This window comes from Talpa europaea, assembly GCF_964194135.1.
Source record: "Talpa europaea genome assembly, chromosome: 10".
In the NCBI taxonomy this organism is placed as follows: Eukaryota; Metazoa; Chordata; class Mammalia; order Eulipotyphla; family Talpidae; genus Talpa; species Talpa europaea.
Window position 1 is genome coordinate 73968867 of NC_140077.1, and position 13118 is coordinate 73981984.

A 13118-nucleotide genomic window follows, 5' to 3' on the forward strand; every position below is an offset into this window, starting at 1 on the left:
CCCGCAGACCTGCAGCCCCTCTACCCTCAGCCCCTCGCCTGCTGCAGGGATTGCCTTCTTAGACCTTTGTTTGTGCTCAGAGACTCAATTCAAGTGCCACTCCCTGCAGAAAAAAAAAATACATAAATAAAAAAGATTTATTTATTTATGCACATAAGAGCTGGGGTACAAGCCAGAGATGCGGGAGGTGAGAGGATTCACCAGAGACAGAGTGGGGAACAGGCAGGCTGAGATACACTGCTGAGGGGAGCAGCAGGCAAGACAGGAGAGGTCTGCTGCGCCATATGAGAAGCTGCCTGGCCAGCCCAGGATTGAACTGCAGAGGCTGCGGATAGCTTCCCAGTGCTGTGCTTAAACCCTTGGGCCACCAGGGAGGCCCTTTACAGCTATTTTGAAATGATGTGCTTGTGATTCAGTGTTGTGTGTTAGATTTGAGTGTGTGTGCACGTGCATGGGTGGGTGGGCAGGCATGGGGGTTGGCAGCCCCATGTCTTAGCTCACCTGTGCTCCTAGCACCACACTCAGGCCTCAGGGAGTGACTTCTGCCCTTCATCAGCGGTCCTGCTCCAGCACTGCTCATTTTCAGTTTAAATTGGATTTTCTTAAACAGAACATTTTAAAACAGTCCAGAACATCCTGACTTCAGAATGAGTTCACACACACTTAAGTAAGGATTAAATTGTCAACAGACGTCTGGCTGCCCCACTCATTTTCTGCAGGTTCTGGAGCTCAGTGACTGACTGGCTGACATGTGCACTTTGTTTAAATTGTAAAAATCATCTGAATCATAGATTTGTTCTAACATCCTCAGAAAGAATTTCAAGTCAGCTTTTAAATTGTGTGGCATAAATTCAAAGGACATGATGAATCACAAGTTCCCCAAACTGTATTTCAAATTGCTTATTTATATGTGTCCAAAAAGATTGAATGAAAGGGTAGAAACAAATTGGTGATTTCAAGTATAAAAAAAATATTTAAAAAAAAAGAAGGATTTCTGAGCTCCCTAGGACTCTGTGCCTCCACAGTCTGAAGCCACGGAAGAACTGGTTTTACATTGGTCCCTGTAAGGGGTTGATCCTGTCTCTACACCCATTCCCTAGAGCAGGTGCAGGAAGCTGTGGTCTGGGTGTCAGGGCATCACTGAATTGAAGGATGAACGACCCACAGGCAGCCACTGTCCAGTGCTCTTCTTTTTCTTTAAGATTTATTTTATTTATTTATGCATACAAGAGCTGGGGTATAGGCCAGAGGTGTGGGGGGTGAATGGATTCACCAGAGACAGAGTGGGGAACAGAGCAGGCAGATCCAATGAAATACACTGCTGAGGGGAGCAGCGGGTAAGACACCATGTCTCGGTCTGCTGCACCATGTGGGTCAGCTCCCTGGCCAGGGATCAAAATCATGCAGCAGCTGCTGATAGCTTCATAATGCCTAGTCTTAATCCCTTGTGCCACCAGGGATGCCCCCAGTGGTCTCATTTTGCAGACAGGCCAATAAAACCCAGAGATGGGGCGGCTCACTCACATCTTGCAGGGACAGAGGGCAGAGCTGGGTCAGCTTTCAGTGCTCCTGATCACATTTAAGGGTGCTGAGGCCCTACCCATGTCTGAGTCTGGGAGGGCAGGGTGGGGTAGGGCTCAGGAATGGGGACAAGAACAGAGGAATGGGGGTGCTAAGCAACCAGTAGGAGCTGACAGACACTGCTAATGACCGCCCCACCCCTCCCTCTTGCCCCCAGCCCCCAGAGAGGGGCCTCAGGCTTTATGTGTGGCACGAACTCCATGTTGCTCAGCTGCAGGCCAGTTTCCTCCCCATCAGCTGTCTTCAATCATATTTGTTAGGCAGTTTCAAAGAGCCTTTTTCAGAGAGAAATTAGACTTGGGAGCTGGGTGAGGTATGGGTAGGGAATGAGTGGGCAAAGGGGGTGAAGTGAGGGTCAGGGTACATAGGTCCCATCTCAACAGCCAAAATCATGAGGTCAATTCTATTCCTGTCCTCGGAGCCCACAGGGAATAGAATATGGACACAATTGACCTGATAAATCATAGAAAGGTTTTTCTCTTCCCTGAATTATAGCAATAAGACAATTTAATGATGGCCATCAAGGCTGTGGTGATTGCCTCTCTTCCTTTTTTCTTGGAAAGGGAAAAGAATTAAGCTTCTATTTCAGCTGAAGGGAACAGGACCAGGTCAGAGAAGGCACATTTGAATGGGAAGCTGGGAGCATAGGAAGTCCTGGATTTATGCAACTGTGGACCTCAACATCCTCCACTCCACGGCCCGCCTGGTCCCTTTACCCTTCCCCATTAGCTCCCACACACGGCATCTCAGCCCTCAATTCTCCGACATTCCTCTCCAGCAAACCTGAGATGCAAGTCCTGGGCATTCTGCAGCCTGAGCAACCCTAGCCCTCCCACAGTCTGGATCCTTCCTCTTAACATGACTGCCCCCAGCAAGCCTGCCTGCAGGAGCCCACTTTGGCTGTATTGTGCAAGTGGGCCCAGTCTCACCTCCATGTGTCTGTTCAGGTACCCCCAGCCCTGGGGCCTCCTCAGCCAGGGCTGTCTCTTCCCAGGGAGGGCTCCTAATGCAGCCGCAGCCCAGCCCCTGTGCCTGACCTGGTCCTCCCTCCGTCTGGCCTCAGGACACCTCCAGGACCTGTCTGCTTACCAGGATGAACTCATTGGTCTACTGGCAGCTGATGCTTTTCCTCTGTGCCACCTCCTTCGGGGAGACATCAGAAAAGGTGGTGCCTGGGGAGAGTCCCAGATGCACAGGTATGTGTTGTCAGGGAGCAGGGGGGAGGGAGCCAGTGAGTTGTTGCAAGATGAGATTTATTCTTTCGGATCATAGTTATCATCTGACGTGTGTTCCACACTGCATTTAATGGAAAACCTAAGGCAGGGTTTACGCAGGCATTGAGGGACCCCATTAACCTTGCAAGTAAGGGATGGCATGCTGATATCATGACGCGGGGGCTCACCCACATTCAGGCGCTTGTTATCCAGACCCTCATGGCTTTCGCTGCTTACCCACCACCGCCTCTGGGCAGGTCCATTGGGAAGGAATTGGCTAGGCATGTTTCTTTTATTAATAAGCTCAGATTCTTTGTGGGGAATTAAAAAAAATCCTAAACAAAAGGACAAGTCCTAATACCTGTCACTTTACAAGTTCGTTGTGGGACTGATACACTGGAGAAATGGGAGGTAAAGCAACCTTCCCAAAGCCACTCAAGCAAATGCTGCAGAATCCCCAGAGGAACGAAAGGTCCCTGGAGTGTGTCTGAGTGGCCCGAGTTGGAATGGTGCCAACCCCCAAGGCAGGAATGGGGGGGTCTATTCCTGGTGGTCATCTTTCTGAATAAACTAGAACCGCGGCTTAGTGTCCCTGGACCTCAGCTGCTCATCTGCGGAGCTCGGAGCACGTTCTGCGTGCAAGCATATCACTGTGCATGAGATACCCCGGATGTCCCAAGAGTACCCACCCCAGGTGTCCTTTGATAAGAGAGTCTTCTCTCCTGGGATCAAGTGTTCTTTCTGGGGGGAAGGGTGCCTCCACTCCAAGAATAACCGCACCACTGCTCCCCCAGACATTGAGCCCTTGACTCCTTTTGGTGACCCTACTGCTGGGATTGTGGGTGAGCTGGGAAGGAAGCTGCGGCCCCTTACAATCTCAGCCAGGCCCTAAGCAGGGGGTGGGGCCGCAGGAAAACTGTATAATTGCCCCCCAAACTCTCACTTCTCTCCAACCAGTGCCAGAAGATTGAGGAGCAGGGCTCAATGCCAGTCCCCACCCCACACACACCCACTCACCCATCAGGCCTCATTTCCACTAATCTCCTGCCACAGTTGGCTAGGGGCAGGGTCTGCTCCCAGTCATTTGCGCGTCTTTACTGCCCAAAATAGCAGTGAAGGAGCCTCACATGTGAAGAGCTTCCAAATGAGCCTCTTAGCCTCTGGATGAAGGGGAGAGATTTCACCCCAGTGGGGAAGGGGAGGTGGCTAAAGTGACCCAGATGATTTCCCATTCTTCGCTGAGTCCTGTATAACTTATTTGAGGGGGCCACAAATATTAGGGGGCCAGGGGCAAAATTGTTTTAGTTCTACTTTCTTGATGACGGCAACTACAAGCTCCTTAGCTTTATACATTTAACACACATTTATTAAGGCCCCATTATGCACAAGGCACTGTTTCAAGCACTCTGATTCAGGGATGCTCTGGCATCACCCCAGGAGAGCTCAGTCCAGTGGGGCTGCCAAGGCAGCCCACAGAGAGCCAGGCACCAAGCTCAGCGGTCAGCAAATACTTCAGTTTTATTTCCAAGTTGCACCTTATTTTCTTCTGAAAAGAAGAATTAATATAAAAGAGATTTAAGAGAATTCTGGAACACTTTCGAAACCAAAGTGATGTGGCAGCAGGGAGGAGCAAATGATCCAAGCCTCCACACCAAGATGCAGGCGCCCTGGCCCCTGCCATGCACGCGGAGCTCTGGATGAGAAGGCGAGGAAGAGGGTGTGAGGAGGGGTTCCCAAGCAGGCTGCCAGGGGCCGTCTTGGGCAGCTTCTCTGTGGCTCTGTCCTAGGCCTGGGACTGCAACGCCAGGCCCTCCGCCGCCCCTGGGAGCAGAGCCCACGCTGCGAGGAGAGGAAGCCGGCTGGTGCTGGGCCGAACCCCCGCGGAGCCCCGCTGTGCCCACCTCCAGCGAGCCCCGCAGCGCCCCAGCAACCCGGCCTGTGCGCCCCCGGCAGCCGCCAGATCCCCGCGCCCCGGGGCGCGGTGCTGGTGCAGCGGGAGAAGGATCTGTCCACCTACAACTGGAACTCCTTCGGCCTGCGCTATGGCAAGCGGCAGGCGGTTCCGGAGGCAGAGGGGCGGGGATGCCAGGCCGTGAACTCCAAACCCCAGAAGAGGGCTCCCAGCCTGCGGGGCTGAGGCCTGGAGCAGGGGATGGGGGCTGGAGTTCTGTCCAGAATCAATAAAGGAAATGTGCCGACTCACCCGGTGTGATTTGTGGCTGATTTTGCCATTGCTGCTAACAGCTCGTTCCCCTTCTTTCCTCAGCTAGATCTTTAGCAGGTCTCAGGTGACTTAGCTTATCAAATCTGTGCTTCTCAAACCAGCTGTGGTGAAGGACCAGGTAATTTTCTCCCCAATTCTGGGCGAGCAGGACATTTACACACACATACAAACAAATCACTGCAAATATTTAAAGATAACTGAAAAGAAGCCCAATGGGAAGGGACTGAGCAGTCCCCCGCCGCCCCCCCCCAACCCCCCCCCCCCACCGCAGAGCAGCCATTTGGCTGGCGTGGCACCAATGTCAGCCCCTTCCCCTTGCCCAGGGGAGTTTGCTGGCAAGTGGAGGTGGGTGGTGATGCCAGCCACTGCCCTGCCCGCTGTGCATCTCCCCAGCCTACAGAGGCGCCTCTGCTGGGGAGCTTGGCCCCAAGCTCTAGTCTGCCTGCAAGAGATGTCCCCATCTGAGAAGCCCTTGCTGGGTCCAGCACTTTTCATGTGTCACTTCCCTGTGTCCTTGTTGTAACAGCCCAGGGTTATGTCCAACCTCGCTGGGAGAATCCTGAGGTTCCCAAAGCTCAAAAGCTCACACCAGGCACACAGCCAATGAGTAGCAAGTCTCATCAGACTTGCCGGCCCACCCACATTTCTACCCTTGAAATATACCAGGCTCTCAGATCATCCATGTGGCTGGGAAGCCAGGGTTGGGGCCCACCACCACCTCATGAAGCCCCACAGTGTTCCATCCGTTAAAAAGCCAGGACTTGCACCAGAGCCTGGCCCCCACCACTGCCCTGTCTACTGGAGCAGGGTCTCCGTCTGAGTCAGCCATGGTGGATCTCGGGAAAAGGTGAGCTGCCTGGTAGGGACATTGGTGGAGGTCCCAGGAACTGGGGAGCTGGGGTTGTATAGGAAGATAGGATATCCACAAGAAACACCAGCCCTATTTCATAGCCTCAGGCTGCCCTTCCCTGCCCAGTCTGGAATGGAAATGTTCTTCCCTGGAAGGGTTGGGGGCCCACCACCAACCTGTGAAACCCCATAGTGTTCCACCCGCTAAAACACCAGGACTGCAGGATGGAGGCAGGACCTTGTTGCTATGGCAACAAGATAAGCTGCCTTGGGAACACTGCAACCTGCCCCATCTATACTTCTACCCTTGAAATCTGCCAGGCTCTCAAATCATCTTTGTGGCTAGGAGGTCAGGACACAGCATACATGATGGGGTGATGCCATGGGTATTTGGAAGGACACGCATCCTCCAAACTCCCTAGGGTGTATCTCTGTACCTCTGCGAGAGGAATCACAACTTCAGCGCTTATGCTGTTAAGTGAACTATTCTCCCACCTCCCGGACCAGTCTTGCCCCAGATGAGACTGGGTAGGAAGAGGCTGGTGGGACTCTGAGAGCTGGTGTATGCCAACTTATTTTACAAAATTCCCTAATTCCCTGTGACTCCCTCTATTTTTCTCACAGTCTTATGAGAATTTTGCATCCAAGAAACAAGTAATGAGTGTTATAAACACAGGAATAATCAAGGAATCAGAAAGGGTCTTTGAAGCTTACAAATATAGGATAAATTTTTTTTTAACTTTCTACAACTTTTTTTTTTAAAGATTCATTTATTTATTTATACAAGCACTGGGTACGGTCAGAAGCGTGGGAGGGTGAGAGAATTCACCAGAGCCAGAGCGGGGAGCAGAGCAGGCAGAAGGACCGAAGCACACTGCTGAGGGGAGCAGCAGGGGGCAGGAGAGGTCTGCGCGCCATGTGGGACCCTCCTCCAGTGGCCGGGGAGCAGCCGGGTATCAAACCGGCACTGCAGAGGCTGCAGGCAGCTTTGTGACCCAGTGCTCAACGGCTGCACCACTGGGGAGGCCCTCTACAACTTTTTAAATTAAAATATAACTTCATGTCAGTATACAGTGATCCACCTCATTTCTTTTTTTGGTTAGACTTTATTTTTTACAGTTTTTTTCTTATTTTATATATTTTTTACATCATTTTTCATTTTTGCACAAAGTATGCATTTTCATCTTGGTTATAGTCCCCGTAAAATTCCTACCACCCTTGTTTTGATCCTACTCCCTTCTCCCCCCCTGTAGTGTGTCTCTGGTTTATATTTGCTATAGGAGAAATTTTTAAAAAAAGATTTATTTAGGCACACATGAGCTGGGGTACAGGCCAGAGACATGGGGGTGAGAGGATTCACCAGAGACAGAGTGGGGAACAGAACAGGCAGACTGACTGAAACATGCTGCTGAGGGTAGCAGCGGGCTTTGCCATGTATGTTTCTCTCTGGCTGGGCGTGGATCAAACTCGTGCTGCAGAGGCTGCGAATTGCTTCATAGTGTGGTGCTTAACCCCTTGCACCACCAGGGAGGCCCTATAGGAGAAATTTTTTGAAAAGAATTATGAGTTGGAACAAAGTTAAGGAAATCTCCTAGAAGGTAAAACAAAAGGAATCAGGAGATAAAATACAAGAAAATTAGATAAAACCAGAAGGTGGATCCTTCAGCCCTCCCTCCCTCCCTTCCTCTTCCTTTCCTATTATTTTTTATCAGAAAAATAAATGTTCTCATTAAAACAAATACAAAAACCAATAGTACTAGAGGCTAATATGGGCTCCAGAAGAAAGCAAAGAGAGAAGAAATGACCAGAGAATGAATGTAGGATGGACCCAGATTTCCAGGTGGAGGCCATGCAAGGAGAGCCCAGCTCACAAGTGGCAAAAAAGCCAGTTCGGGGGTGGGGGTGGGGGGTGGAGGGTGGAGAGAAGGTGGAGAAAATCCCTAGAGATAGAACCGCAGGAGAATCAGGAATCCAAATGGCACCAGACTCAAAAATCAGAAGATATTGTAAAAACAACTTCGAAGTTAGGAGGGAATAGGCTGCAACCTGAAATTCTATTTACAGTCAACTATTAAAAGTAAGGTCAAATGAAACCTTTTAGACATGCTAGGCAGAGAATAGTTTGCTTCTCCTCCTGCCTTTCTCAGCAAGCTCTAGAAAACAGTGCTGTACAAAGGTGTAAACTGAGAAGGAGGAATTCCCAAGCCCGGCTGCGGAGAGCCACAGAGGAGAGCAGCAGAGGGATACCCAGACAACCCCAGCAGAAAGAGAAGCAGGGAGCTCCCCAGAGAAAACCCCACTACCTCACCTGGGCCTCACCCCAGGGGGAAAGGGGTTTCAAAGCACCTAGGCAGAACAGATAGGATCACAGACACACAAGAAATGGTGAAAGCAGGGTGTGGGGGCAATGATGAAATTAATGCAAATTAAAAAATTATACAAGACAGGTAATGTCATCTTTTTTTTTTTTAATTTTATAGAGGCATGTTTATTTATTTATTTATTTGTTTATTTGTTTTTGTTTATACATGCACTTGGTACAGTCAGAAGCGCGGAAGGGTGAGAGAATTCACCAGAGCCAGAGCGGGGAGCAGAGCAGGCAGAAGGACCGAAGTACACTGCTGAGGGGAGCAGCGGGCGGCAGGAGAGGTCTGCGCGCCATGTGGGACCCTCCTCCGGTGGCCGGGGAGCAGCCGGGGATCGAACCGGCGCTGCAGAGGCCGCGGGCAGCTTCGCAACCCAGCGCTCAACCGCTGCGCCACCGGGGAGGCCCAAGACAGGTAATGTCATCTTAATGTACAGCGAACAACAATGTTATGATAATAATGCAAATACTCTGGCTTTGCTACAATGGGAGGGACAGAGTATAAAAGAAAGAAATTCTCGGGCCTCCCCTGGTGGCACAGGCGGTTGAGCGCTGCGTTGTGACGCTGTCTGCAGCCTCTGCATCGCTGGTTTGATCCCCGCCGGTAGGCGAGGGTCCCACATGGCGAGCAGACCTCTCCTGTCTCGCCCGCTGCTCCCCTCAGCAGTGTATTTCGTCAGTCTGCCTGTTCTGTTCCCCGCTCTGTCTCTGGTGAATCCTCTCACCCTCCCACGCATCTGGCCTGTACCCTGGTTCTTACACAAATAAATAAATCTTTCAAAAAAAAAAAAAAAAGAGGCTTTAAAAAAAAAAAAAAAATGAAAGAGGGCCTCCCCGGTGGTGCAGCGGTTGAGCGCTGGGTTGCGAAACTGCATGCAGCCTCTGCAGCACCGGTTCGATCCCCGACTGCTCCCCGGCCACCGGAGGAGGGTCCCACATGGCGCGCAGACCTCTCCTGCCGCCCGCTGCTCCCCTCAGCAGTGTACTTCGGTCCTTCTACCTGCTCTGCTCCCTGCTCTGGCTCTGGTGAATTCTCTCACCCTCCTGCGCTTCTGACTATACCCAGTGCTTGTATAAATAAATAAATAAATCTTTAAAAAAAAAAAAATGAAAGAAATTCTCATCTGCCATAAAAAGATCAATAAACAATATATAAAGTTGAAACTTAAGAATGGTTGTGTAAGGGCCTCCCTTGTGGTGCAAGGGGTTGCGCGCTGCACTATGAAGCAATCTGCAGTCTCTGTAGTACGAATTCAATCCCCAGCTGTCCAGGGAGCAACCCACATGGCGTGGCAGACCTCTCCTGTCTCGCTCGCTGCTCCCCTCAGCAGTGTATTTCAGTCAGTCTGCCTGTTCTGTTCCCCGCTCTGTCTCTGGTGAATTCTCTCATCCCCGCACCTCTGACCTGTACCCCAGCTCTTGTGTGCATAAATAAATAAATCTTTAAAAAATAAAAAGAATAGTGGTGTGGCCTTAGGACTGAGGATGACCAACAAGAGTGAGAGTCAAGCAGCCGGAAGGCGGCATCTGCAGGAACAGGGCTGGAGGCTGGGGCAGGACTGGGGGACCACCGGCTTTCATTAGAAGCCTGTAGTGCTATTGTTTTGTTTTGTTTTGTTTTTTAATGAGAACATTTATTTTTCTGATAAAAAATAATAGGAAAGGAAGAGGAAGGGAGGGAGGGAGGGCTGGAGGATCCACCTTCTGGGAAATGTGACAGCTCTACAGCCAGTGGTTAGGACTCGCTAACCCTTTGCCCCCTGCACCCCCCCAGACACCCCATTCAGCTGCTCACTGTCTCATCCTCCTCTGGAAAAGGGACCTTTGAGTTGAAGCTTTTTTGACAATGAAACTGACCTCTGGTGCCTTTTGGGGAAAAGCAGCTTATTAAATGCCGGGCCTCTGCTGGGTGATGCTTTTTTTAGGTTTGAAAAATACTTCATGTGCTGCAAGTTGCTGTTGATTTGTTCCTTCTGTTTCCGTCTCATGGAAGATAGCTCCACATGTGAGGAATCCGGAATCTCCCCGGCAGAGTTGCCACCCCTCTCAGAGCGGAGCCCCATGGGGCCAGGTCGCCTCTCCCTCCGGGTCTTCTGTCACCTGTGGTTGGGTCCCAGCAGGTGCTGCAGTATGTCCTGTCTGGGCCTGGTAACAGGACGAATGTCACTCTGTGCGCTGGTGTTTCCCAGCTCTGTCTCCCAGGCATCCTGACATGAGGACAGCTGGGGGAGCACAGGTTGAGTTCCGTTTTCTGGAGGCACAGTGATGGCCCCCAAACTGCAGTGTCTATGAACAATAATATATACTCAGAAGAGAAGAGAAGAGAGCCACAGGCAGCAAGCACGTGTTAGAGATGCTAATGAGGCCTCTGCGCTGCTGCACTGGTCTCTGTACTCCCTGAGTCCTGGTTTTCTGTGAAAGCCCATCCTTGAGGCTGAGTATCTGTAAACCCCTCCCTTGTCCCAGGCGCTAGATTAAAGTGGGGGTGACACTCTTAGCACAGAGGACCCTGGCCCCCTGCTCCCACGGGGCTGGGTATTTCTCATGCAGGCAGACCTCTTTCACCAGACTATCCCCATGTGCCCCATCCCCTCTACCAGCCTCCCCATACACCAGGTCCCTGCAGCCCCCATCCCCCCATGGTGTGAGGGGCCTTCAATCTTCACAGGTCACCACTTCAATGGGCCTCTGATTGGGATTACCCCAATCCTGGGGATGAATTTCTGTTCTTCCAAGGTCCCTGAACAAACAGCCAAGGATGCTGTGTTCTCCCCACCCTGCACCATGCCGAGGCTCTCCCTGTGCTACTCCAGCGCAGTCCCCAGAACCCACCCACACAGGCAGCCTGGCTGCTTATTAAACGCCATGCCATCCGGGCTTCCCTCCTCAAGGCCCCAGCTGCTCATCGTGGCTGAATTTCAGTGCCCCTCTCTGATTAAAACATTCCTCTGAGGAGCCAGCTGGGGCCTTCCAGGAATGGGAGCAGAGCGTAATGGGGGAAGGACAGAAATAAAGACCCGCTTCCCTGTTTGCTTTTGCTACACAGAAGCAGGGCTGGCCCTTGTTGGTCTCCCAGACGAAGGCTAGGCCACTCCACATTCTGCTTCCACCGCCTTCCCCAGAGCAGCGCCGAGGCCACTACACTAGCGATGCCCCACAACCCACACGGGGCTCAAGCAACACAAATCAGGCTCTCCGTGCTCCCCGCCTTCTCTCCCCAACACCTGACCTGCACCTAGTGCCCCGGCCTTCCCATGACAGTCTCCTTGGTGTGGTTATCATGGAGCGACTGGGATCTGGGGCCATTGTCAGAGAAGTCCTGAGCGTATCCCCTGAGGAGATTCCCAGAGCTCCTAGCCACCGCCCCCCACCAAGGCCCCTGGCCTCTACGCACACTCAGCTGTGGATCTGAAGAGAGAGGAAAGGGGCCGAACTCCGCGTGGATTCACGTGGGTTTGTGCGGCCCCGGACTGTGTTGCATGAGGCTGCCCACTGGGAAGTGCAGGTACCCCGCGGCCGCTCTCCTGGCCCTGAGCCACTGGCTGATCTCAACAGTGAGGTGACGCAGTCTGGGGCCAGAGCCTGGGAAGCTTTGTAAGAAAAACCAAGCCCCTGGGCTGACAGGGCCAGGGAGATGACCTGATAAGCCCCACTCCACCTCCTTCCCACAGTGGGTCAGGGAGCGGACATGCATGGGGGTTCCACTTCCTGCTTGGACTACCAGTGTAAATGGTAGAGCAACAGATCAGGCCGCCTGCAGAGAGTCAGGACCCCCAGATCCTTAACATGTCACCCCAGTCCGGAGCGTCCCGCCTGGCAGGTCACCCCTCCTGCTGGAGCGCTGGCTGCGGGATGGTTCCTCGGCAGACAGCACTAAGCCCAGCTCCTCCAGCCACCCTCACCGGTCTCTGTTCTGCGCTGTGTGCTGTGGTGCTGGACTGTGGGTTCAGTTCTGCTCTCCTTGGGCGTCGCCCAAGGGCTTGTGACCCCCAGGGTGGACCTTCCCAGGACCCTTGAGCACGACCTCGGGCCGTTTTCCAGATCCTCACTCATCACCGCTGCTGCGGCTGCAAATGCCCTGCCCGGACCCGGTGTCTTGTCCACCTCCTGTCTCAGGATCCAGGGTCCACAGGGGCTGAGAAGGGGGCTAAGCTGAGCCTGGAAATGAGCAGGAATGGCCGCCCTTCTCTGGTCCCAGGGCTGGGGCCAAATGGAGAAAGGAGAGAGACTGGTCTTTCTGGACCCTATGACTGTTTCTGAGTCCTTGCCTGGCCTCTGGGACCTGCGACTCTGGTCCATGACTGGGCTGAGCCTCACATTAAGCGTCTCTGCCATGCAGCGTTACTCATACTGTTTCACACTGTGCATCACTGCGGGTCTCGGGTCCCGCAGGAAGCCATTATGGGGTAGGAGTGCCTAGGTCCACAGAGCGCCGGGCCAGCCCTGCCTTTGCCTTAGAAGGGGCCTGAGTTTTGACCTACAATATATGAGTCCTGGTGCACTTTGTGGGGTGTCTACACTGCAGCTGGCCTCGGGCTTTAGAAAACGCCCTCTGCCCCACAAAAGAGCTCAGTGGGGTTGGCAGACACCCCCCCCACACACACCTATCCACCACCACTGCTCACATCCTTCTCTTCCTAATCCTCTGGCTCTGCCAGCCACCCCTGACACCCAGAGCCACAGAGAGCAACCAGGAGTCATAAGGTGGACTATCAGCTGGCTCCCCTAAGCTGCCCAGAGTCTTGGCATCCTCATCTCACAGTAGGGGGGAGAGACACCCCCCCCCGCAAAGGCTCCCAGGAAAGGAAGTGCTTTGGATTAAAACACTTCACGCACACGGGTGCTTATCCACCGCACACTCATGCCGCCCCAGGCCGCCCCATCT

The 13118-nt window shown here is 52.6% G+C and overlaps 1 protein-coding gene across 1 annotated transcript; it reads left to right on the forward strand.

Moving 5' to 3' along the window:
- Nucleotides 1-2674: 2674 nt before the first annotated feature.
- Nucleotides 2675-4932, forward strand: KISS1 (KiSS-1 metastasis suppressor; the record flags this gene model as incomplete). The annotated part of the gene is made up of 2 exons (XM_084245526.1): nucleotides 2675-2777; nucleotides 4583-4932. The coding sequence occupies 2 exons, from the start codon at nucleotides 2675-2677 to the stop codon at nucleotides 4930-4932; spliced, it is 453 nt and encodes a 150-aa protein (XP_084101652.1).
- Between the last annotated feature and the right edge of the window lie 8186 nt (nucleotides 4933-13118).